At 40.1% G+C, this 27,315-nt stretch overlaps 2 protein-coding genes across 6 annotated transcripts in view; one reads left to right on the forward strand and one right to left on the reverse strand.

The window, feature by feature from the left end:
* The window catches only part of slc4a8 (solute carrier family 4 member 8), a 33,224-nt gene extending 14,526 nt beyond the window's left edge, over nt 1-18,698 (reverse strand). The window contains exons 1-5 of one of the 2 annotated variants that reach the window (XM_063474238.1): nt 18,376-18,698; nt 5,370-5,451; nt 2,554-2,706; nt 1,990-2,125; nt 229-389 (exon numbers count right to left, since the gene is read on the reverse strand). In XM_063474238.1, the coding sequence (XP_063330308.1) occupies nt 229-389; nt 1,990-2,125; nt 2,554-2,706; nt 5,370-5,451; nt 18,376-18,420 (577 nt within the window). In that variant the 5' untranslated portion in view covers nt 18,421-18,698. The remainder of the gene's footprint in view (nt 1-228; nt 390-1,989; nt 2,126-2,553; nt 2,707-5,369; nt 5,452-18,375) is intronic. The other variant, XM_063474239.1, reaches the window with a different exon arrangement.
* Nucleotides 18,699-20,282: 1,584 nt separating this feature from the next.
* Nucleotides 20,283-27,153, forward strand: ttll3 (tubulin tyrosine ligase-like family, member 3). Of its 4 annotated transcripts, none has more exons than XM_063474241.1 (13): nt 20,283-20,412; nt 20,937-20,974; nt 21,045-21,163; nt 21,253-21,421; nt 21,627-21,682; nt 21,784-21,912; nt 21,991-22,105; nt 22,251-22,367; nt 22,472-22,652; nt 23,757-23,905; nt 25,105-25,348; nt 25,462-25,897; nt 26,006-27,153. In XM_063474241.1, exons 2-13 carry the CDS (start codon nt 20,968-20,970, stop codon nt 26,777-26,779), a joined length of 2,496 nt encoding a protein of 831 aa, XP_063330311.1. In that variant the 5' UTR covers nt 20,283-20,412; nt 20,937-20,967; the 3' UTR covers nt 26,780-27,153. The 4 variants fall into 4 exon arrangements, with proteins under 4 accessions (XP_063330311.1, XP_063330313.1, XP_063330310.1 ...); XM_063474243.1 differs by having other exon boundaries at nt 21,060-21,163; XM_063474242.1 differs by lacking the exon at nt 20,283-20,412 and adding an exon at nt 20,767-20,823.
* Nucleotides 27,154-27,315: the final 162 nt, after the last annotated feature.

The raw sequence follows: 27,315 nt of genomic DNA on the forward strand, positions 1-27,315 counted from the left end.
CTGGAAAAAGAACACTTCAAAGAAATAATTAAGTTCAGAACGACCATGACCTTCATGCCCATAATGGGTGTATATAAACTTCTGACCACAATTATATGCCAAACATGAGAAAACAGCACATGATAAAGACCAATAATAAGTTTTGTTTCGCCCTTAATAATGAGTCTGAACCTGCCTTCTTATATAGAGCACTTGGGTAGAGTCATATTAACATACAAGTGTTCTCACCTGCAATCTCTTCAATGCAGTCAGCACGCATGTCAAGCAATACGCTGCCGTTGATAATGCAACTGCGCAGCTCAAATAGACTGTGGAGGGAAAGCGTAGCAACGTAAGGCTTGCTCCACCTTTCTCCACCATCCTCCACATCTTCCTCAAACTTCAGCCATCTGCAGCATAAAGAGATGTTATTTAGCAACTTGCAAGTTGGAGCACATGTGAAGTATTATTTATTTATTATGATTTTTTCCTTCTGTTTAATTCGCTATATTGATTACAAAGGCTACCATACAAAGGCTTAACAAAAAGGCTATTTTTATAAAACTTAAGAATATAATTTCAATCTTATAAATTGACAAAGTGTCATTTAAATGACAACAGCTGAGCCAAAACAAGCTGTTACTGTATATAAAGAATAACATGTAAAGAAATGTTTGCTTTAGCAAAAGCTTCTTTTCAGCTACCATTAAAAAAACAAACAGCATTTCTATCACTTCTTCTTCATTTTTGCATTTTTTTGAAGGTCAATAGTATAATTTATTCCTAAGTATATCTACTGTCAGTTTTCTACAATAGTCCCCACTTGGTACATTTGCTGTACATCGTCTCCCAGCAGATAAAATGTTCCTCACCTGATTAGTGCTTTTGAACAAAGCATTAACCTGACTCCTGCAGTAGCTCTGCAATCAGAGCTTGATTGTAAAGGGCAACGTTAGCCCATTGTTCAGTCTTCTCTGGCTTTTTGGTCTCATTCTGGTTGCAGATATGTAACTTCAATGTATTTGGGCTGTTTAGGGCTGTTAGAGCACATATAGTGTTGCTCTATATGTGTAGATAATGTGGGTTCAGTGTACAGTGTAATTTATTTTATAATTGTTTTTTAGTTTTATGATTGCAGACATTAGGAATATTTAAATAAAGTATTAGTTAAAATAAAAATAATATGATAAATGTTTTATTATTGTGTTTATTTATTTGCATTTATTTATATTGTTTGGGCTTTAATCTTTCTGTTGTTGAAGCTCCAGTTTTATTCTTGAGTTATTAATTTGTCAAAAAAGACACAAAACGGAAAATCTGTCACGTGGTGTCATTGTTGGTTTTTTTGCTTCCAATTTCCTTGTTACTGCTCCACTGCTACATGATATTATACTGATTTTCTGTTTCCAAAATATCTTGTAAATATTTAGAGTTTACCTCTAACACGGAGGACAGTGAGCTACCACACAAGTTGCTGGTTTGTCCAGCAGGAGATGCTGATGCAGGGACTTAAAACCTTTAGGTAAGAACTGAAACCAAAGGCCCTTGAGAACAGACGCTATGCTTTCTCAACCATGACTATAATAGGGACTGCTTGACTCACGTCGGGTCTTTTTAATGCAATTCCTTGAAGTATGATGAATACACTTCTTCTTCAGCTAAGTGTAGAGGGAGCATTCAACTTTAAATAGAAAGCTGTTTTGCTTTCCCACGCATAGACGTGCTTTAAATCTCTTGTACAGTGGTTCACACCACCAAATAAAAAATAAAAAAAGTTGTACGTAAGCATGAGAAACTGAGATTTGGCATTTGAACAGCACAAACAAGCCATATTTGTTTGACTCACGGCTTTTGATCTTTTCACCTTGAGCTAACCTTCAGCGAGCTTTAAGTGTAACTACCTCTTGTAGACTTCCCTCTTCATAATAGTGCCGCTGTAGAGCTGCCAGGCTGTCAGAAACCTTATTGCTAAGCACTGTTACCAACAGCTCCCTGAGGAGATATCCTGACCTGGCTGTTTCTTTCCACTCAGCATCCTTGCCATCCTTGACACAGATCTCATCCAGCTCGGTGAACAGCTCATGGGACACGTGTTCAGCATCCTCCTCATTGCCTAGAATGAACTGGACCCGCTGGGATGGTGTGTCTGATGATGTGTGGGAAGAAGGAGAGGTGACCTGTAGGTTCTCAAAAGACTTTCCAAAACACAACATTTCTTACTTTGTCCTTACATGCCTTTTAATAGCTTCTGAGCCCACATGCATACATACTTTAACACAGATTTGTACACATGTCCAGCATGCTGATTTGTTCCTGTTCTGTGTTAGCTAATTAGTGGTTTGTCAATTTTAGCCTGGAGTCCTGCATGTGTGAAGTGCCCACAATATTGGTAGGCTTTGTTTAACAACCACTACCTACTCTATGGGTGCTGGTCCTGCTAGCAAGATACTATATGGCTCCATCTGATTGGTGAATGACTATATGAGCCAAAATAATGCATCTAAACTGTAAAACACTTTAAGTAATGGGGTAGCCTAAGAAAAATTCTGATATGTTTATTTCTGTATGCGCTACCATGACTAGAACTGGTTGTCTCATTCTCCTCGCTTTGTTGTGCTGCAATGCTGCTTGCCCTTCTGTCTCTCTTGCGGTGGCGGGAACCATGACCTTTGTGGTGACGATGGCTCTGCCTGGGCATCCGGACCCCAACAAACAGAGTCCTGTGACCTGAAAACGATGCAAAAAAAGACAAGAAAAATAAAAAGAAAGTATCTTTGATTATCAAGTAAACATGCGAGCATTTTAATGTCACACAGACTGTTTCATTAGTTGCACATTATTAATGCACTTTAGTTTAACTTCATTTTATCTGATGAAAAGACTGTAAGGAGTTTAGTGGATTGACAAAACAAGTAGTTATTATGCAAATAGGCTAATCCGAGATGCAAGATGTCTTCAAATGTTCTATTTTTATTGTTAATTTATTTAATAAACATGAAACAAGAAGAGCTCCCGTTAGACCAAAGGGACTCACAATGAAGAGGTTTTTGCTCCTGCTGTCAATTGATTGCTGTGTGGTGAAGATTTGCAACCAAAATTTAAAACTGATGGTTATCTTGAGAGAGCTTCAGTAATTTTACAAGATTTGACTATAGACCATCTATGTGACCTGTTTTTGTGCAATTAGTTTACTCTCTACAGGTATTTTTAAGTTTACCCACAACACTAAGAGCATTTAGCGCTTGGAAAAAGAATTATCTTCAAACACTGAGAGGGGAAAAAAGATGAAGGAATACTGTGTCCTATGATTTCTCAGCATGCAGGATAAAAGTGAAAGCCATTAAACTCAGGCATAGGTGTTAAACTCCACGGGGAAAATGAGAAAACAACACCCTTCCTGTCCTATATTAGTCTTGACTGTTGCCATCATTAATTATCATTAGTGGATTCAATTTCAAAAACAGCGTGGTGTGATAACCAAGAGACTGATTGCATGTGACACTGTATATACTGGAGCTTTATTTGAATATTAGTCTTTTTGAAAAAATAAATAAATAAATAAACAACAGGCTTACACAAATAGATTTTAAACATTTTGAGAGAATAATTCTGCATAAGACATAGGAATTTTATTATTTTTGAAGGATGAGTGAACATACATGCAGGCACTCATGGACACACATTATTGATCAGCATCTGGTCAACTCAGCATAGCGTAGTGCAGGACTTCATACATTTGTTTGGCAAGCAGGAGGTTACTGGTTCATTTCCAGCCAGAGATCCAGATCCTACATTGGTCTCATTTTCCACTTGGCGGGCAAATATGTTAACCACTACACTACATTGTTAGCATTGCTGCCTCACAGCAACAATGTTAGCAGTGCTGGGTTTGAATCTACCATCTGGCTGGGGCTTTTCTATGTGAAGTTTGCCTGCTCTTCTCATGTCTGTGTGGGCTAACTCTGGGTGCCCTGGGTTCCTACTACAGTCCGAGAACATCCAGTTAGTCGAGTTGGGTTAATTGGTGATTCTAAATTAGGTATGAGTATGTCTGTCTCACTAAGTTGGGCCTGCAACAGGCTGGCAACCCGTTAGGGGTGTACTCTAAATACATAGCCATACGGATCTGGTGCAATGTGGATCAGGAAATGCTCAAAGGTGGGGGCTTTGGTTGTCTGATCCCATTCTGCTGAAACTGGTTCTTGAGACATATAAGATTACTTGTATTGTGGACAAAGGACCCAAACAAGTGCGTGAGACTGACATACAGCTGGATATAATTGGGAACACCTCAGGATACAGACTGGGTTCTGGAACCGGTCTCCTGGTGAGTAGTTGGAGTATAATCCACTCTGGAGTTGCCTTCAGTGTGAGGCAGTGAGAGGGGGTGGTCAGAGGTAAAAGTGGGCCACAGCGATCCAGCTGATTAAGTTTAATTAAGTTTTTTTTAATACAGTTTAATACTGTAAAGCCAATATATACAGGTTGCAAAAAAGCAAGTAAACTTTTAAGCAATTTTTTGCAGATTGGAGCTTTTGGATATTGAGTTTTTATGTTCAGTTGACCACTGAAATAAAAGTTCATTTAGATAAGATAAGATACCTTTATTAGTCTCACAAGGGGAATAATGCACCAATATAACAACCCCCCACACCCCCATCCCCCCAAATAAACATACATGTTTCTGTGTGGCTGCTGAGTCTTTCTAAAAAGTGGGAGTAAATTCAGTTTTTGGAAAGCAATAATGATAGCTTCAGGAAAGTGTTCTTTTATATTGTAAAATTTGGTTTACACTGTAAAATCAGAACTTGGTATCCATATCCATAAGCTTGGTGCTTATGCTGGATACGAGCTGGATGTTGTGTGGCTGTCTTGGCTGCAACCTCTGCAAGATCATGTGAAAGGTGGAAACTGTGGTCTGGGATTGGCATACTTTGGTGCTGGTCCTCCTTTTTAATGAGGAGGGCCAAGGGACGTGTTCTAACTTGAGAGGAATCACAGCTTTCCTGAGAAGGTGTGCACAAGGGTGCTGGAGAGGACAGTCCATCCACTGGCTGAACATCAGATTCAGGATAAACAATACATTTTCCTTCTTTGTCGTGGATCACTGGATCAGATCTTTATCCTCTTGAGGATTTTTTTTATGTTGGGTGTCCTGCTCGGCGGCAGGACACCCAGGACTATAGGTTATCAGGCCTGTTGTTAAAAGGCTACGTGGTCCATGTACAACTACAGAGAATGCTTTTTTTGGTACCACTGAAAGTCAAACTTGCAGGAGTACAAGTCAGACGGTCTAAAATAAATCTTAACAAAACTGTGACAGATGGATTCTTGCTGACCCTGTATTTTACACATGGGGGCAACTTTCAACAGATCTGCAAGTTACTCACCTTCCAGTTCTTCCTTCTCATAGTGGATGTTCAGCACAGAGCTGGTTCCTCCCTGATCTACCACCACCTCCTCATCAGGCCTCTGATGGACACAGATATAAAAAAGACACATGTAAGCATAATGATTCTGCTTTCATTTTTAATTTTTGGTGTAATCAATGCTCTTTGTCTCTAGTAGCCATATTGATTTGGTGGAAATGTTGATCATCTTCAGCCTTTAAAGATTAGGCCCTGAAAGAAAGTTTTAAAGGTTATTAAGTCAAGAAGTTTCCTGATAAGGAGAAGCTATTGTCACCGCAAAGGAAGTTTTTCCACAAGAAGCATCAAATTCCTGACAGTTGTTCTTAGACTGTCTGGTATGGACACATGCAGGAGGACAGGCAGGCGTGCACACTCGGCAGCACACAGACACACACAGACACACACACACACACACACACACAGCAGAGGTAAAAAGAGTATGAGTGCTAGGCTCTACTGTCCTGGGGAAATCAAATCAAATTAACAAAGAGCCATTTCCATTGGTGATGAATCTGTTGGCAGACTGCTGCAGGATGTTGCTGTTCTAAGAAACAGCGCAGTTAGCTCACATGCAGTGTGTTTTTCATGGTGACTGTATCTGACCTATGATAATAAGGGCAGATTGCTCCAAGACATGTTACAAAATGTTTGGAGTAACTCTACTGCTCCATCGTATCTGTTTACAGGATGTTTACAAATATATTACCACAATGAATTTTAAATGAAACAACTCAGATGCAGACTTTCAGATTTAATTCAGTGGGCTGAACAACAAGATTACATAAAAATGTGAGGAACTAAAGCATTTTTACAGATAATCCCTTCATTTCAGGGGCTCAATAGTAATTGGAAAAATTAAATAACTGAAAATAAAATGTTCATTTCTAATACTTGGTTAAATACCCTCTGCAGGCAAAGGGCCTGAAGTCTTGAATTCATGTAGATCACTAGATTCTGGGTTTCCCCACTTTTAATGCTCTGCCAGGCCTTTACTGCAGCAGCTTTAGTTGTTGTTTGTTTGTGGGCCTTTCTGTCCAAAGTTTAGTCTTCAACAAGTGAAGCGCATGTTCAGTTGGGTTGAGATCAGGTGACTGACTGAGCCATTCAAGAATTTTCCACTTCTTTGCTTTAATAAGCTCCTGGGTTGTTTAGGCTGTATGTTTTGGGTCCTTGTCCATCTGTATTATGAAATACTGCCCAATCAGTTTGACTGCATGTAGCTGAATCTGAGCAGACAGTCTGTTCTGTGTCACATCATCATTTAACACTAGTGTTCCAGTGCCACTGGCAGCCATGCACACCCAAGCCATCACACTGCCCCCCCCCCCCCTCCCACCATGCTTTACAGCTGATGTGGAATGCCTTGGATCATGAGCTGTTGCAGACCTTTTTTTATACTTTTTTCTTCCCATCATTCTAGCAGAGGTAGATCTTGGTTTCATCTTTCCAAAGAATATTTTTCCAAAGCTGTGTTGGATTTTTTAGAACTTAGCAAAGTCCAATCTACCCTTTATATTCTTGAGGTTTATGAATGGTTTGCACCTTGCAGTGAACTCTATGTATTTACTTTCATGCAGTCTTCTCTTAATTGGTAGACTAGACAGGAGCCTACCTCCTGGTGAGTGTTGTTCACTTGGTTGGCTGTTGTGAAGGTGAAATGATTCTGTGATCATAAACCACTGTTGTCTTCCATGAATACTAGGTCTTTTTGTGTTGCTGAGCTCACCAGTACTTTCTTTCTTTCTCAGGATGTATCAAACTGTACATTTGGCCACTCCTATTATTGTAGCAATTTATCAGATGGGTTTTTTCCTGTTTTCACAGCTTGTGGATGGCTTGTTTCACCTGCATGGATCACCTCCTTAGGAGCTCCTTTGACCCCATGTTGTCTATTTAAACCAAAGTCTTCCAAATGCCAGCACCACACCTCAAATCAACTCCAGGCCTTTTATCTTTTTAATTGATAATGACATAACAAAGGAATTGCCCACACCTGCCCATTAAATAGCCTCTGAGTCAATTGTCCAGTTACTTTTGTTCCCTTTAAAAAGAGGGCGACACATGTTAAGGAGCTGAAAATCCTAAATCCTTCATTCAATTTGAATGTGGATAGCCTTAAATGAAAGCTGGCAGTCTACACATCATGTCTATATCCATTATATAACTATAATTTGGATATGTTTCAGTAAACCGGTAAAAAAACAAACATTTTTAAGTGTCCAAATATATATGGACCTAACTAGTATAGTATGTTGTTAGTTGGAGCTATTACCAGTAAAACACATTGACAGTTGTTGTAATTTTGCCTCTGTACACCACCACGTAGATTTTAAATTAAACAATCAAGATGTGATTGAATTGCATACTTTGAGCTTTGATTAAAGGGGTTTTCCACAAATGTTTCATTAACAGAATCAGACATTTTTATACATAATCTTCCATTTTCAGATGCTCAAAATTAATTGAACAAACTAACAGGATTTTAAATGTAAAGATTATTTTATTACTTGGATGAAAATCCTTTGCAGTCAGTGACTACCTGAAGTCTACAACCCATGGATATCACCAAATGCTGTTTCTTTCCTTCATATGCTCTGTCAGATGTTTACAGCTGTTATCTTCAGTTGTTGCTTGTTTGTGGGTTTCAGTAACTGAAAAGCTGCTCTACCTGGCTGAAATCAGGTGACTGATTTTAAACCCTTTTTTGCCTTGAGAAATTCTGGAGTTGCTTTTGCAATATGGTTTTGGGTATTTCCACTGTGAAGCACTGTTTGATCACTTTGGCAGAATTAAGCTGAATGCTTAAGTGAGTATAGCCCTGTACACTTCAGAATTCATGCTGCGACTTGTGACAGTCCCATCTGGCAGCCAGACATTCCCCTGCTATAATATTGCCTTCATCGTGTTTGAAGATCATGATATGCTTTGGATCATTACCTGTTTTTCTCATTCTCCATACGTTTCTTTTCCCATCATTCTGGTACAAGTTCGTCTCAGATTCATCCAAAGGGTTGTTTTTTTGTCAGAACTGTGAGTGCTCTTTTAGATATTTTAGCAAAGTCTAATGTGACCTTCCTCTTCTTGAATGTTGTTGTAAACGCTTTGTGGCCATTCATGAAGAAAACACTTGATTGTGAACTTTGACAATAATATATCTACCCTTGGTTTATCAGCCTAATGATGGCCTTCCTTACTTGCACTGACTTCTCTTTGGTCCTCATATTTAAAATGACAGTCAACAAGTTGAATCAACTTCAGAAATGATGTCTGTCTCCTTTGTCAGGGTGAAGAGTTAGGCCATTCGTGAGGGACTCAGAGTAGAACTGCTACTCCCTCCACATCTGGGCTCATCTTATCAGGAGACGGCCCTGGGCAGACTCTCTCAGTTGGCTTGGGATGTGGTTGCCACCACAACCTTTACCTAGATAAGTAGCAGAAAATGGATGGATGGATGCATGTGTCATGAAAAAACAAGGGAACAGGTTTCACCTGCTCATGAAACTTCTTGTTTGTCAGTGGGCCAATTATTTTTGAACCTTTAAAAATAGGGATATATATATAAAAATATATAATGCTAAATGTTTGTAAACCCCTTGAAATAAAGATGAACATCTGCACTTCAATCATATATTGTCCTTGTTAAGTTTGAAGTTATTTAGATCAATTTGGGGTCATCTTCCTATAATTAGGTGATGTAGGGGGTAACAACCTCACAGATGTGGTCACACTCCTCTGTGATGATTTATTATTTCAGTAGTTCAGATAACATAGCTCAGAAATAAAACCTCCACTCACTGTGACGTCTACTTTTGCTGACGTCAATATGCCTGTGACAGTGGGCACTGCACCAGTCTATAAATAAATGTAAATCGATGAAGGGATGCATGATGCCATAAATCCCTACCAGCAACAAAATACAAACACACATGCAGACACTGATATATATAATCTGCTTTCTACACTATGCATGCTTTTGCCAACTCTGTATGCATTGTGTTTACATATTGGCAATGCTACTGTGATTGCATGTGGGTGGATGCAGAATTCTGTGGAACAAAAAATACAGATTTTTAATCAATAGCTTTAAAAACATCTGATAATCTAATTTATAGCAAAGCTGTTTTGTGAGCATTTGTCTCAACAGGTGTGCATCAGGAATACACAACTGTCATACCATATATTGAATGATGGCTGAGAGTATCTGGATAATCCATTCATTGCATTGCCTTTTAGGGGAAAAACTAAAGGGGAAACACTGAAGACTTGCAGTGTCTCTGTCAGCAATGTTTTGCTGTGGCTGGGATCGCTGCATAATGACCACAGCAGCAAAAATAGTTGCAATATGTCTTCCCGAAGGGCTTTTGGATTGTAATATTAGCTTGGTCTACAGCAGAGCCACTGACTCACATTTGTCAGACATACACGTAAGAGCAAGAACCTGGACAATGCTACAAAGTATTCACATGAACACAATACATATGGACGATTAGCTCTTTTAATCACCTATTTGAAAATATATCTGAATGATGACTTGCTAAAATACCAGAAACTCCCTCAACTGCAAATTGTTTCAGGGTTTTCTTGCATGTGCGGCCCATTTCAAGTCTCCCAACAGAAATTCAACAGGGTTCCAAACTTTGGCTTTCACTGGGGCAGTCCCTCAATTTATTCTCTTTAGAACCACCCCTGGGTGGATTTGATGGCACGCCTAAAATCATTGCCCTGATGAAAGGACCACTTCAGTTACCATGGTCAGAGAGATGGCCTTTTGCTTGCACAAAATGTCGAATCTGAACAAAGGAAAAAAAAAACCATAGTATATAATTATGACCACAGTTGGAGAAATATATCCTGATACATAAAGCCTGTCAGGACACAAAACGTCTATTGCACTCCAGTACCCTGTGTGTATCACTGTGTGTTATGGAGCAAGAGCTTTTTATTTCTCACAGGGTTTAACTGATAAAACCCCACGCATGTTTTATTGCAAAAACTCAATGGTTTCTGGCTGCACTTATGAAATGTGATTTAAAAACAAGACAGTGCTGTAAGTGTGTCTGTAACTTCTACTTCAGATAGTATTTATACGCACATTGGAGTCCCAAAGCAGTATTTAATCTTCCACTTTCTTTAGCCTCTCCATGCTGCTAAAAATGGAACAGCTAAGCATATTAACATAAGATTCTGATAAGGAAAAAGTAATTAACATGCAGTTCAGACAGATGAATGTCTTACTCTATTATAAGCAAAAATTCAAATCCACAACACACTTTGGTTATGTTTTATAACAGCCTCTTTCAAATGAGCTTAAAGGAAACACAATGGGTGGCCTGGTGCTGCCTTCTTGCCTCCTTTCACATCCTCTCTACCATATCAGTGCTTTGGGATTTCTTTTTGGGATGACTGAGCACTTCATATTCCCAAGCCAATTCTGTTATTTCAAAGATTAAGGGTACCTAATTAGGTAGTCATGCTTTGGCCAAACACTGAATGGGACTCAAGGTGTATGTGGGCTACATGTAGCAGCTAAGTGCATCGAAGTTTCATTTAATTCTACAGATGCTTCTGAGGCAGGACAGCCATACAACAATACATCTGCTGATGAAAATAGGACTAACTAAAACGCTGTCAGCTTATTCACAAGGGGTCACCACTGTGAGCAGCTCCACGTGTTTGATTACTACTTTTTACACCGGATGCACTTCCTGACTCAACCCCAAGGGGATTTGTGTCTCCTCCCAGGATCAAACTGGGGTTCTTTCACTTGTTGAGCAAATGTGTAAACCACTACACTACAGAGCCATGAAAATAACACTTGACTAATAAACTATTTACTCCAGAGTAATGTCTGCTTTTTATCCTTTTGGTTGCTCCCTTAGGTGGTCTCCACAGTGGATTATCTGCCTCTATCCCTAACATCCTCCTCTGTCACACCAACCCACTGCATGTCCTCCTTCACTACACCCATGAGACTTCTATCTGGTCTTCCATATTCAATATCCTTTGTCCAGCGTATCCACTCTAATTTCTCAAAACACGGCCAAACCATCTCAGCCTTGCCTCTCTCAACCTGAGCTGTCACTGTGTTCACTTCTAATCCTGTTCCTCTTTGTTTTCTTTGAACTAGAGTTAGCTATTTTAGATTTATATATCTTAAAAAATAAAAGTGGATACTGGTGATCTGTTTTTAAAGATTTATGTCTTTATTCCTAATAACTGGACTTACAAACAGAGGCAGAGGCTGCATTGGTTGGTTTGTTGGTTTATTTTATAGTAATGCAACTTTTTGTTCAGAAGACTGTCTTGATCAGTAAAACTGCATCTCGCATTGGAGCGGTTCGAAGCCGAGTGTGAAGCAGCGGGAATGAGAATCAGCACCTCCAAGTCTCCCATGGTCCTCAGCCGGAAAAGGTTGGAGTGCCCGTCAGGGACGACTTTCTGCCCTAAGTGGAGGAGTTTATGTATCTCGGGGTCTTGTTAATGAGTGAGGGGAGAGAGGAGTGGGAGATGGACAGATGGATTGGTACTGTGACTGCAGTGATGGGGAAGCAGCACCGGTTCGTGGTGGTGAAGACAGATGAGCATAAAAGTGAAGCTCTCGAATTAACAGACCATTTCCAGGTCCATCTACATCCCTAACCTCACCTGTGGTCATGATATTTGGGTATTGACCGAAAGGACTAGATTGCAGATACAAGCAGTGGAAATGAGCTTCCTCCGAAGGGTGTCTGGCCTCTCCCTTAGGGGTGACCTTACACAAACACTAATACACAGACTAGGCACACGGATGTTAGGAGGAGAGGAAAAACCTGAGAATAACTAACAAAGAAAACTATGAATACTAAATCAGAATAAAAATCTAACCTGAGCAAAGGTAATATTCAAATTGAAGACTAGAACAAAGTCAAACAGAAAATATCAAACAGAAACTGAGTCTCCAAAGTGAAAACACTGGATCGTTACAAACAGAAATACCGTATGTACAAAAGAACTGGGAGGCCCACTTTCAATTTACTGGTAGCATCTGGGAATGTCTGAAAAGACCAGCTGTTGGGCCAACAATAATTGGTCGAGATGTTGCTGTTCATTGCATTCTGTTTACATTTTAAACAGAGTTTTGTTTATGATTTTTTAATTAGGGTTTGCATTTATAAGAGCAAGAAGAACATGTGGAAGATATATCATCTATACAAACCAGGTCATTCAAATCTACTGTTCAAAGCTCTGTGTGCATTCAAATGTAGCTGTGATTTTCTCTCACACACAATGCCCCAGTAATCTTTGCAGCTGTGCAGGTGTTGGTTGTTTCATGCAGTTTATAGGTTTGGGCTCAGGCTGCAGGCAGTCAGCTCCATTAAAACTGCAGCTTTACTGCATACTACATATAGACACACTCAAAAAGAGGGACGACTCTAAAAGCTCTTTGTCCCAGACAGGCTATCAGATCAGATCAATTAGTTTGTTTCCATTTACACACACACACACACACACACACACACACACACACACACACACACACACACACACACACACACACACACACACACACAGACTGAGACATCTAAACTCTAAAACAATAACTACAACTACAGACTGAGTGAAGCTTCATTATACAGAGGAAAAGATGCAACATGAAAGAAATAAAAGGTCGCCACTGTGGGCGAGATCAGATTACACAACCATGTATCTATTCCATGATTATGATGTTCTTTCTCCTCAGTCCATGCTTGTGACTCACAGCCCGCAGTCATCCAGGTCACAGTTGACTAACAGCACTTCCTTAATGGCAAATTCACGCAAGTATGTGTTTTTTATAACAGGTTAATGGTTCCCTGTCAGTCACAACTCACCTCTCCTGTGTCACGTTACATGCTTCAGCTAATTAAAGGCTCACATGGAACTCAAAGTTTTGTTTGTTCCCTCTGTGGGAGCACATCTGTGACCCTCAAAGCACGCACGTGTGCGTAATTTTCCACTGACAGAGCAAGTCATTTGTGTGATTCTGCCTGTTTTTATATCCTGGCAACCGGACCTCTTTCTTTACTCTTTTCCTCAAGCTCAATATCTGCCACCGTACTGAGGTGGGATTATGGCTCAATAATTTTCCCAACAGATTAGCACGACTGTACCACAGGATCAGTTCACTGCCAAAATGGCTGCCTGTCCTTGAGGTTCTGTCCTTTACCAGCATCTCGGTGTTAACAGTCGACCCTCACCGTAGCTGCTTTGTGCCTAAAAAGATGTGATAGTGTTAATTCAAATGACCTGCAGATATTATCATGTGAATTCAAAGCTGGAAAAGATCAGAACTTAAGAGCACTGTATTCTCATAAATAAACTCTAGCTATGTTTTGCTTTCTTGGGACATCAGAGGTATTTGCCCTCCAGATTTTTCCAAAGTAATGCGACTTTTTTAAAGGATAGTCTTTTTAACTTTACTGAAGCTTTTTGTGAAGAGACAGTAATGTTAAGAGGCAAAATTGTGCGTAGAAAAAAAGACAGCGCCTTTTCCGGGGAATTAATCTGATGTTTTATGCCCTTTGAATTTTTTAAATATTAAAAGGGTATGAAATAATATTTTGTTCACCTAGTTAATGACAAACTGTTAGAATGCAAATAAATGATTCTATGTATTACACTTAGCCAATTTCAAAGATCCACATGCTGATGACTTTAAACACCTCAGTCTAGTGTCTCAGTATGAAAATTAAATGTGTGTTTGATACCTCTGAAAACGCAGAGCAGGCTGTCCCAGAAACATGTCAGATTCCCAGAGCAGGGTTGAATGTCCTACTTAGACTGCTGATAAAACCTGCCTGTGATGCGGGACGTCATCTTTAAAATAAGTATTATTTGACAAGGTGTTCTCGAAGAGCATCAAAGAGGATAAAAAACAAAACAACATATTGAACTGCTTATCGTCCCGAACAAGTAGAGCAGCAATGATTTGAATCCCCGTGTCCTAGCTGAGCGGGGCAATCGATGCTTGGCACTACAATGCTCTCTGACTCCAACGGGACTGCTGTGAGCTGTGAGTGGAGCCAGAGCTTGCTGCCTACTATAAAGACTTTGAGCTCTTGATGGAGAGCTTTGAAAACCCAAGAGGCAGGAAAATGATGCGCGTATGAGCAAAAAATTGCTGCAAAAATAAGCCTGTTTCAAAAGATGGACACCAGCTGCATTCGCACTGTCCAGAGAACAGCCCTGCAACGCACTGACTGATAGCTCATGAAATTCTTTCCAAGATTAACAGCATGGCCTGAACTTTCAAGTCTTTTGAGATTTCATTCCTGACTTGACCAACCAGAACATTGATTTCGTGCCCTGTAACAAAACAGTTTTTCAGCAAATCTTTTGAGACAAAATTTCCCTTCTCCTCCTTAACTGTGTTTCTCTGGCGTCTCCTATTTTTATCTTCAAACTCCAACAACACCCCACCTCCCTTTTCAATGCTGACCCCTCTGCGCTATTCCCCACACACAAGCACTCTGAATTGACAGCAGGGATATACACCCTTACTCAGACAACTGGGTCTGTCACTTCCAGACTGAGCTTTGTTTCTGAGAACCTGGATTGGTACTTGGCGCCATAGCCCCAGGTTATTTAACCGTGTCCATAGCACGGTGACATTACAGATCTGGTGCAGACGCATGTGACAGCGCTTCACTAAGAGGAGGGGATGAACATGAATGGTGGAGAGGAAGAGGTAATGGTGAAAGAGTGAAAGAGGAAAAGAGATAGCTGGGGGAGGTAGGATGAGAGGGACGGCTGTTTTGACTGTATCAGCCCACGAGTAGCATGACTCATACACACCTTATTCAATGCCACATGTTGAATTCAGCCTCCCTATAGCTCTCTCTCTCTAATTGTTTTCCTTCTAGAAAGATTACTGCCAGCTCAAATGGCTGTGTGGGTAAAAGACTGTAATATATACTGTAATTAAAAATTACACCTTCTACAATATAGTACACAATAAGGTTAAATAATCAAAAGCAAACACTAAAGTGGGCTGAGCACTGAGTTTTGGGTTTTTAACTAATTCTCAGTCATCTGGCCCAAAAATTGAAAAAAAAAAAATAAAATACTAGTGCCAAAGTCCAGGGGACCTAAGGATTCCCAAAGACCTCTTCTATACCATTTCCTCATTTTTGAAGAGTTTTTCACATATCTATGATTATACATGCTCTTTCAAACTAAATGGCTGCCAATAATTGGACGTGCTGGTCATGCCTCATTACTATAATAATGTATTGAGTGCCTTAAAAAATTAGAGTTTTAGTACAGTTTTCACATAACGTGGAGACTTTTGGAAACTAGAATGTTGCTCTTTAAAGTACACATTCATTCATTAGATGGGGGCTTATTGATCACGGTCACTAAATGGATTCTATACCACAAAACTAATTAAAATGAAACTTTGGGGCCGATGCCAAATAGTTGCCATAAAGGGACTAAACTGGGAACTGTGACAATTTTGTGCTTGATGGGCTTAAAATGCAGACAAATGCACGATGTGGAGTGCACTAAATTATTAACTGTAACTAAAATCACTTATAGTAGCAGGCCTGGGAGTGATACTGTGAACATTTGAAAATGAATACCTGTTTAGTTGGTTTAGTTAGAGATCTGGAAGTCATTGCAGTTCGTTTTGACTGTCTGTAGGCTTGTTTTTGCTGGTTTTATTTGGGCTTATTGATTTACATTTCTGTTAGATAAATGAAAGTAGTGAGGGAAAATTAAGTCGTCTCAATCAATACAATACTTTCCTTTATTGCAGGTACTGCATACGCAGTGCATGAATGGCACTAAAAAAAATTACACTGTGCCTACTAAAATGAAGCACTCAAGTTTGTAATAGTAAGACTAAACTTTATCAGTGGTTAAACTAAGGGTGTCAAAAATACAGCCCATGGACCAAAACCACCCTGCCAAAAGATTTAATCCAGTCCTCAAAGGGCTTTGAAAAGATGGAGGTCTGAGTCATTGTCAGCTTTACAATCTTTTGTTGAAAAAGACAATTAGAAGCTTTTGACCAACATCCCGGTGACAGTTAACCCGAGTAGCTGTCATGATGCATTTCACTGATTTGGGACCTTAGAGTTCTTTGCAATGGCAGCACACTGGCTGAATGTGGAAATTTTGTGAAATTTCACTTATTTTTCTTAAAACATAGTAGTTTATTAATTAAGTTCAAGTTTCACAAACATGTTGCTCTTTGTTCTATGCAAAGGTTGTGCTAGTTGTGAGATCAAATTTGGCTGCATGGGGCGAATGGACTAAAAAGTCAATTTATGCAATCAGTAAAGAATATCTGTTAACATTTACACAATAATTATTTCCCAAGCGTGACATTACCGCGCCTGTTTAGTACTTGGAGAAAGACATATATATAAAACTGACAATTTGCTTGATACAACAACATCTGTTTGTCCAGTCCTATATCCATATTCTTCCATGGTTGCACTTCAGCTTCAACTGATTTGTACTTTTTCCAGTAGTTGTATATGTAGTTACCTTGTATCTAAACCAAATATTAAAAAAATATTAACAAACCTCTAAAAATATATATATATAATGCAGTATCATAGATTAAACGTGGAAGCTGACATTATTCGCCTTTTATGCCAAGGAAATATTAATAATTCTTAATTATTACATTAATTGTTATTATTAATAATGTAATAATTAACCCTTCATCAACGTATCTTTGAATCGTGCAGATATATCTAAGTGAAACTGTGCTATTCCCAGCCTTACTGCTGTTATCCATTTTTACATTTTGCATTTTCCTAAAAGAAATTACCTCTCTTTTCCCACCACCTGAGCCCCATCAGCAGCACCGTGTGAGAAATCAACAGGTTGCAGGTGGTATGAAACGCATAGGTCCACAACACATCAGAGACACGGTGGAGAGACAATTATACAGATTTTAACACAAGCTTACATAACGCTAATATTTGAAGAGCTTCTGGCCATTTCCTCTCCCTTACTGAAAGCTGGCTAATCATGTCAGAGACTTCCCAGCTCACCTCTGGTCTTACTCCATCTGTCTCTGGCCCAGACAGGATGCTATGAATCAAAAGGGTGACATGACTGTTAGGGCAGGCTGCATCAAGTCCATTAAGCTGCCCAACTGCATGCCAGGGTGGTTATAATCAGTCTGTTCAAATGTTAATGATTGTCAGTTTGAATGAAGCCTGGTGTGCTCACTGGCTTTCTTATCCATACTGCTACCGAGATTCTGTTAGAGGACATGACACATGCACATCAGAAGGACACTGGATCAAGACAATTTCCCCTTCAAACCACAGCTTTCCCACAAGCTGTCCCCCTTCTGCCTGTATGGAAACAGACCCTCGGCTCTTTATAGAACACCATGTGAGAATGGCGTCAAGGTCATTTGAGGGTAACTAAGCAGAAATAACAAGCCGTTTAACTAAAAGTCAGCAGAAAATCCACCACACTCTCTTCCTTTTATTCTGCCTCGTGCACACGCGTCGTTCGGACCAACAGTTTTTAATGAGCGCTGTGTTGGGCCGGGGGAAAAATATCTAATCAATAATTTGCTGCACTCTCACAGCACCGTGTCCATGGCATTTCCAGAACGCAATCATTCATGTATTCTTGTGCGTTAGTCCCAGGAGCTACGACCCCTCTGCGCATTTCAATGCTCTCCGGAATCAGTGCACGTGTTCGCAACTCAGAACAACATCAACAACATCCCCCGATTACAGCATCATCCTATAGGGCAGGAAACACACCTTAACATCATACAAATGTTTTACTGAGGACTCTTAACCATTAAAATGTTTAGGTAGAATAACGAAATAAAAAGAATATTATAAACCTTCCAGAGTGCTCTCAGTCTTTGAGTTTGAGAGAATCTCGACGCATGGGACTACAGTTGTCCGAGGTTGTGTGCACCCTGCTCAGTGCCAGCCCACAGTGTCAAAGCAATGCAGTACACAGTTAAAGACCACTTTACCTGGTAGCACAGTATACTCTCGGGGTCGTTGACTTGCGCGCTCATGGTCTCCTGGTTATCCTGCTTTACCTTCACGGAGTGTAAAGTGAGACTTTCACTGAGCCGCTTTGCGCTGTTTCCGGACGTTTTGAGTGAACAGTCACGAACTGGCTATATCAACTCCTTTTGTTTCTGCGGCCATATTAAGTGTTTACATCTATCTCAAAGGACTAAAGCGAAGAAAATTGTTATTTTGCTCCTGTGTTAAGATGATTTCCCAGTCGCGCTTCGAGCTCCCCTCCCTCCTGCTCTGGCTGTGTGAAAGCAGGATGCAGAGAGCATCACTGCAGCCTCATCCAATCAGAGCGCAGAGGTAAGCAACGAGCTGCGACGCATTGCTGCTACCAACACGTTGAAGCCAAGACTATTATGAGCCTACAGAGCTTCTTTACACTGTTCTTTCCAGCAGTTTCCGGTTGTGCGACTACTGTGTACAGCAAAAGGTTCAATTCCGTCCTTCTGCACACACCTAAAACGACTGAATAATTTTAATATGACAAATAACTCAACCTGCACAATAATTTATACTAACAGTATTTATCTTGTTTAAAGTTCATTGATGCGTCTCCTGTTTATTGTGCGTATGTTAGCTTTCTGTCTGTGAAAAACGCTTAATTAATAAACTTTATTTACTTACTGTAGCGCAGATCCCACCAACTAAATGTGAAGCTGGTGTGTTTTAATGGGACAACGACGCACATCTTATTAATGCTAGTAAGTGGTCTGAAATACTGAAATCCACAAAAAAAACAAAACAAAACAAAAAACATGCAGGTTAAAAGTCTGGCATATCACGTGAAGGCTGCTGTATCATATATGCATAAATGTATACCATTTACGAAAATATAACATACATATATGCAAAAAAAAGTCGTTCACTCATATGTTCCTCTTTTTCAATTACAAAGCTGTTAAAAACGGTTAACTGTCATTCCAGATGCCCTTTATCCTGTCTAGTAATCATATTTGGGTAAAGCTTCATCTTTACCAGTTCAATTGATTTTAAGAGACTGATATTTGTAGGAAAAGGCGTAAAATTTCCAACCTATAACAATTAAATTCCTGCAGTAGAATAAATGTTTTCATGTAGTCCAGTAGCAGACCACTCTACCTGGACTAAACTTTGTGACTGCGGGTTTCGGGTTACCAAAATACGCAGATTGTTAACATAATATTAAGCTGTAACAGACGCTGTAGTGTTGCCTTCTTGGCGCACTGGCTTGAACGAACACAGACATTCAGAATCTGATTGATCCAGAATATACCAGAAGTCTTCGGATGCCACCGTGTGTTAAGCTGAAGCATTACGCAAAGAAAGATCCATGCGTAGTAAATGACATAATTTATCACTGACGGCAGTTATTTACGATGTAGCACAGATGGGTTCCTTTAACTACACAACATGTTAATCTTTATTGATAGATAAGGAGATAAGATTTAATAACCAGGCAATAAAAGCAACATTTTTTGTTTGTTTGTTTTTTCCATCATTGACCTCGGCATGAACTCTTGCCTACCAGTCACGTTGCAGAACACTGTATTGAAAAAAAAAGAACACTGTATTGAAAAAAAAAGAACACTGTATTGAATTTTGGCAAGCTGACCCTTTTTAACCACTTTGTCCATTCACACTGAATTCAAAGTGCAACTGCAACGGGATATTTCCACACACATATCATATATGAGTGCCTTAATTGTCCTTGTGCATGTCGCATACACCTGTAAGCCACGCTGTTTGCAACTGATAGTGTCCGATAAGTGATCCAGTTTCTTCAAGGCATGCCTCAAGGTGGTGGATTTTTCATCCACCGGCGTGGCGTCCTGTTTCTCCTGGACACTGTTGTTGGGGCAACTATAAACTGTCAGTGGGAGCATGTACGGTTGTTATGGGAACAGTGTGCGGCAGCATGAAGGAAGCCGGACTAAGCAAGTCTATGGACACATACAGATACAGCCCATGCATAGAGCCGCCAGTTCAGTGAGGAAGTGACAACAGAGGTTTGTATATTCATGTCCACTGTAAAAATAACACCTGGTTTTATTTGAGATTCATTTTAGAAATATTCTTTATGCATTTTTAATCGCTATTTTAGATCATGGAGAGTTGGCTTATCAATCCACGGCTGGTCATGGTGTATTCGTTTTATGTTTCTACTCGTGTGCGCGCACCTGTACCCTTCTTGCGCGTAGCTCTGCCAGTCATCACAGCCTAAATCAGTTCAGATTAAGATGCATGATTAACCCAATTTACATCCTTCTTCAGCTGCTGCATAGACAAAATTAGGTACCACATGCCATACTATTTATAGTAAAGCCTTCTCTATTTTTCAGCTGCAGGGGAAACAGTAGCCAACAGCATGTTTAGGTCTTCAGTGAAAAGATATATTTGGATATTGGAATAATGTCCCTGTAAATTTGGATCTACTTATATTAGCTAGCTATTCATAGAGCTGTATAATTTCAAATCCTATAATATGATGTTAAAATTGTGCAACTGGGTGCATTTTTGCTTTCTCTTTCAGTTGAAAAGAGACCTACAGACCTCAGCAACAAATGCCAGGTAAGTCATTGTACATCTGCTCGTAAAAACATAATTAGTACTTCATATTTAAATCTGGAGTTTGTTCCAGTGTTACAATCCACAGTTGCTCCAGTGGGGGGAAGGATACGATCCAGTGTACCTAGCCTGCCAGTGATCAATCCAGACAGGCTGAAAAAAGCTAAAGCGCTGGTGGAAAAATCTGTGAAGGTGATCATATGTAAAAACAGATTTTTATTGTAATGCCACAGTTGATTGTGTCATATTTTTTTCTTCATTTCTCTTCCCGTCATTCTCAGTTAAGGAAAGTGTTTTCAGTGCAGGGACCCTACCCAGTGATCCGTGCTGCATTATGGGCCAGAGGGTGGGTTGAACGTCGTTTGCCACATCCCGTCCAAAGATCACCTACTTACCCCTGCGATGAGGAGGAGGATGGTAATGATGGGCTGATCTGCAGTTATTTTACTGGTAAGGCCAAAAAGAGAAAGGATTGCCCCCCTCTAAGTGTGGGAATAATTAACATAGAGTAACTGTAACACAAGTAAGATGGATTTCCCTTTAGCTGGTAAACAAGAAATCGTATGCTGCATTACAGATGCTAGCCTCTAACACAGACCCCTTTATAAACACCTGTAACCATGCATGTATCTTATCACCTCTTATCTTGTGACAGAGAGAGCGGATGAAGGCGAGAAAGGGGAGAACCTTGATGACATGTATGACCTCATGGTAAGATAAGCTTTAGGTGTACCCACTAACTTAACACTGATATCTTGCCCAGTGTAAAGTCAAAGGGATTTTCACTTGTGTCTTTGTTGTGACTCTTGTAGTCTCGCCTTGTTCGAAATGAAACACCGTATTTCTACTGGACGACACGACGGGATAACATAGACTGTCGCTCCTTGCGGCACGACCAGATGACCAATCACTATGCGAATGCTGGAACATTTACCACAAAGGTAAAACGTTTCTAATGATTAACTGGCACATACATTTTATTTAGCTCTTTTCCTGCAGTGTAATTGTTTTGTTTTCAGGTGGGACTTTGTGTGAATCTGCGTAACCTTCAGTGGTTTGACACAGCGGATCCAGACACTTTCTTCCCAAGATGCTACAGGCTTGGAGCAGAGGATGAAAAGCATGCGTTCATAGGTCTGCTGTAAATTACATATAACAGAAAAAAATATGTTCTACAAGACTAAATGAGGTGTAATTTAGGTGCAAAGAATTTTTAAGATGACTTATGCCCTATCCAACAGCTTCTCTGACTGTTTTTCTCTTTTTTATGAACATAAAGAGGATTTCAGGAGAACAGCATGTACCAGCCTGCTGCAGTATGTGGTTGAGACAAGTATTTGGAGAAGAGATGAACCAGAGGGATACAAACAAAAATCCAAGAACAGTCTCGCTGAAGGTTTAGAAATAATTTCTCACACATAGAAATAAAAATGCTTTTGATGCAAAGTTTGGACAAGGGGGAGTATAACGGTGCAATATTGTCTCTCTCTCTCTCTGCAGAGTTGGATAATGAGGAGCATCGATCTGTTGGTCCAGAAATTATTAACACAGCCTTACACGTGTGTCAAGAGTTTCTCAGTGTTCTAAAGCACAGCGACATTGATGTAACAGCAGAAATACCGCCCTCGGTGGAGGAAGCGCAATGGGCAGAGTTTCTTAAACACTACTACATGGTTGTGCAGTGAGTTGAGAGATTTTCTGGGTGCTTCCAGGGTTTTTCTACAAATTGTCATCAGGTTACACTCGTTTTATTTTCATTACTGGCAGTGGAAGTCTGCTTATAAAAATCAATTTAGGTTGCTAACAACTTTAAAAGGTATCTGAAATAGCAAAATTGGAGTTCTCATTAGTCAGGAGAACATTCCCATAAGGGGTGTGTGTGGGTTCCTTATTTCGGGTCTTCTACCAGAGACCTGGGAATTTGAGGGTTCTGCGCAATATCTTAGCTCACTGCACTATTCTGGACCTCAGGTGTTGTGTCTGGAATCTGCTGGAGACCATCTTCCAGTTTACAGCTTACATACAGTTTACGTTGGTTTACAGCTCCCTGTTCTCCCATTACCACTGGGACCACTTTGGACTTTAACTTCCACATCCGCTCTAGTTGTACTTTTCTATTATCTCGTGCTCTTTCTTCCTGATGTTACTGACCACTGAGATTGTCGCATCTATCACAACTATGGTCTTCTGCTCTTTGTAAACCACCATTATGTCTGATTGATTGGCCAGCAGCTGCTTGTCTGTCTGGACCTTGAAGTCCCACAAGACCTCAGCCATGATGTTTCCAACCACGTTTGGTGGTGTCTCTTATTAGGACTTGGGAGCTTCTGTATGCTCTTGTACACTATTCCCTCCACTTAGTTGTGCCTCCCAGTGTACGGTGTCCTGGCTTGCCTCTTGCATCCTGCTACTATGTGCTGGACTGTCTCTGGGGCATCAGTCTGGGTCCTGTCGCCTGTGGTAGACTCCTGCATACATCCATCTGGTGCTTCCTGTGCCGTCATGATCAGAGCCTTCGTGCTGTCCTTTAAACTGGCCTTTTCTAGCTGCTGGAAGGATTTTTTTCATGTCAGGTGCCACTTCTACCTGTCAGTGGTACATCCCATGCAATGGCTTGGTCAAGTCAATAAGTAAAGGTTGGGGTTAAATATAGAATGACATGCTGTACATGTTCAAAATACAGAGGGCATTAGAAAGCTACCATTCCAGTTCCACTACTATAAAATTACAAATATTGTAAATGATGCTGTATTTGCAATTCTAACAATAATATGTTTATATGCAGTAAAGGCAAACTGATCAGGGGCAGCAGTGTATTTGTGGAGCGTTGCCAGGATATGTTAACCAGACTTCAGGCTGTTTGCCCACAGCTGGACACAGATGGATTAAACAACATCTGGATCATCAAACCAGGTGCCAAATCAAGAGGAAGAGGTTAGGCTTTTTTCTGATAATTTACCTGATAATTTCTGATAAAAAAATAAAAAAAATAAAGAACCTTGAACCTTGAACCTTCGTAATAGTTAATATGATACTTACATAGCAAGCTTGCTTTCTTTTACAGGTAAACAGCTGTGAAAAATATTGAAGAAAGCAAGCCTGGTTTTGTTTTTCAGACATTCAACTGATGAATGGACATAATTAATATAGATTTTTTTTAGATTTTCCTTTTTATTTGGGAAGTTATATTACAGCAAATAGAAAAAAAACCCACAGCACATACATAAAAAAATATATGTGCATAACAATATAGTCTGCCAAGACTACAGTAGCACAACATAAATTATAGCATCAAGTCTTCTGTGCAAACTTTCTCATAAAAACATTTGAAAAAAAACCCTATATTTTATTAACATCCCTGTTTATTTGGTTTTGTTTTACTAATTTTAATACATAGAGAAGAAAGATGTCACACTCTTTTTTTTTCTCCTTTCACTGTTTTTATTTCAAGACTCACATAAGTTTTTAAACACCACTGTTTTCATCTCAACAAAGATATGATTTGTAGTCAAGTCTGGCCTAAGTGGAATTATATATGCAGGTATAGCTACTTTGCCTTCACTCTCATTTATCTTTAGTAGGATGGGTGTTCACTTTGGAGGGCTCTTCTTATTTTTATTGCGCTTTGCAAGTCATTTTTTATTACTTTCTGACAAATTTCAGAGGACAACTTTGTCCAGGGATCATTTTTATTTGTTGCGCTCTCAAATAGTTTTCTGTCTGCGATCATGCTCGAATTGTTGGTCTGGGTCGCATTTCCTTTCATCTGGCTGCACACAAGAGGCCTTTATTGCACTGCACAGCAGTGGTAAAGCCAAGCCTTCCTTTTATTTTTGAAGTACTTTGTATTTCATTATTGACTTTATGTGTGTTGTTAAGAAATTAACATGACCCATTCTTTGAATGTATGCTGGGAAATTTGACATGGTATTGACTGAAAGCTGGCATAGTGAAATTACTTTAAAAAGACTGGAAAAATATGAGATTCCATCATCAAACATCAGATTTGATTCACGAGGTCATCTTAAACACTGTTGAATCATATAGTTTGTCAAAATTGCAGTTCTGATTTTGTGTTTTAATCAACTCTGCTTTCATCTCTTTTTTCACTCCCACACCCTCATCATCATTAGGCATTATGTGTATGAATCACCTTGATGAGATTTTGGCACTTGTGGACACTGACAGAGCACTGACAAAGGAGAGTAAGTGGGTGGTTCAAAAATACTTGGAACGCCCCCTGCTGGTCCACTGCACAAAGTTTGACCTCCGTCAGTGGTTCCTTGTAACTGACTGGAACCCTCTGACTATCTGGTTCTACAAAGAGTGCTACCTGCGGTTTTCCACTCAGCCTTACTCGACAAAAACTCTGGACAGGTCAGTAAGAGTTTTCAAACAAAAGACAAAAAATGAAGGCTACAGTTAAGTTTTACGGTTTCTTTTATCTAGAGTACTTTGTGGATGTTCCCATTTTCTACCATTTTCCTCAGCTCAGTCCACCTGTGCAACAACTCCATCCAGAAGCACTTCCAGCCATCTCGTAACCGCCATCCAGGACTGCCGGAGGATAATATGTGGTCCTGCTCACAGTTTCGCTCTTTTCTGCAGCGAGAGGGCCGTGAGACAGAGTGGGAGTCAGTGGTGATACCAGGCATGCAGCAAGCAGTGGTCCATGCTCTACAGACAGCCCAGGATTTGGTGGAGCCCCGCAAGGCAAGCTTTGAGCTTTATGGAGCTGATTTTATGTTGGGCAGAGATCTGAGGCCTTGGCTTCTAGAGATCAATGCCAGCCCTACTATGGCCTGCTCCAGCACTGTGACTGCGCGGCTCTGTCCTGCTGTGCAAGTCGACACGCTGAGGGTTGTGCTAGATTGGAGGACTGATCCCAGTGCTTACACAGGAGGCTTCAAGCTTATTTACAAACAGGTTGGACTGGCTCCAAAGCCAATTGCTGTTTATTTCCAGGGTATTTCTACTTAACGATGAATGCCATGGAAAATTTTGTGATTTGTTTTTACTTTATCACATTTCCAGGCTGCAGTTGAAGTTCCTCAGTATTTGGGAGTGAACCTGCTAGTGGAAGGAGCGCCCATAAAGAGATCCAGACATTACAGACAGTCTTTTATCTCTAACTCACCTCTCCCTCATCAGGTCCATCCAGAGCAGTTATCTCAAGCTGTGGCTGAGCCAAGACACAAACAATTCAGTCAGAAGCCACATGCAGTTGCTGATTTTCCCCTTTTAGGCAAGGAGAACCAAGTGAAAAAGAGCCAGATGACAGCTACATGTCCAAAGAGGGAGCACAATAGAAAAGCAGAACGTCAAAACACCTGCACTGTTCGCAAATCCTCCCACAGTGTGGCATGTGAACAGCCTGTGAGCATACACACTGAACCTCAGAAGAAAGCACGGCATTTGGGATTACGTCGCCGTGTCAGTGGGGCAACCCTGGTGTCAAGGAGTCTCTCCTTTTCCTTAGACCTGGCGTGTTGTACATCAGAGGGTAAACATCAGTCCATTCGTCATCATGCATCACACACGTCCAAATCCTTCCTTTCCCAGCGAAGTTCTGAGCCACAACATATGATTTCCTCCAAGGTCTTTCCGTCACTCAGGGGCCCCCTTCCAACCCTGAAGGTCTTTCAGTTGCAACCAAATATTGTGACTGGAACTAACGTTTGTCATAATTCTGCCTTTTTATCTCACCCGACTAGCCACAAGCATCAGTTATGCCTAAACTCTCAAAGGCAAGTCAAAGCTAGATACAAAGGGGAGTTCACAGGAGAACATAAATACAAGAGATGTTGAGTTGATGGAGATGGAGCACAACCAGAAATGCTGAACATAATTTACGTTTTAATGGGCTGAAGCCAAATTGCCAGAATATCTATTAGTTTATCTATATGCATGTCTGTGCAAGAGTTTGGTCTTTTTATAGGATGTGGGTATTTCAATTCCCCACCAGGTGGCAATAAAGTTTCAATGATCAAAAAAAAAAGGTTTAAGGTTTGGTGATGACAGGAAATAACCAGAGAAAATCACTCTGGGTCCACAGACACACTGGTACATTTAGCAACACCTATTTAATTGAGTGTTTCAGTGCTTTTTTATAAAAATAAAATTAAAATGTAAAAACAACTTGGAAAGTTATTTTTTTTTAAGTGATATGGGACAGAATAGTCTTTATGCCCCAAGAAGAAGAATGCTTACTCTACTGATTACAATCATTTTCTCAAAACATTCAGACAGTAACACACTTGACTGCCACAGGTTTAATCAAATTCATGTAAACTGTCGTTAACTAGATTTTGTTGAGGTGTGTGTTAAATAACACATGTGGATGA

This window comes from Pelmatolapia mariae, linkage group LG5 (assembly GCF_036321145.2).
Source record: "Pelmatolapia mariae isolate MD_Pm_ZW linkage group LG5, Pm_UMD_F_2, whole genome shotgun sequence".
In the NCBI taxonomy this organism is placed as follows: domain Eukaryota; kingdom Metazoa; phylum Chordata; class Actinopteri; order Cichliformes; family Cichlidae; genus Pelmatolapia; species Pelmatolapia mariae.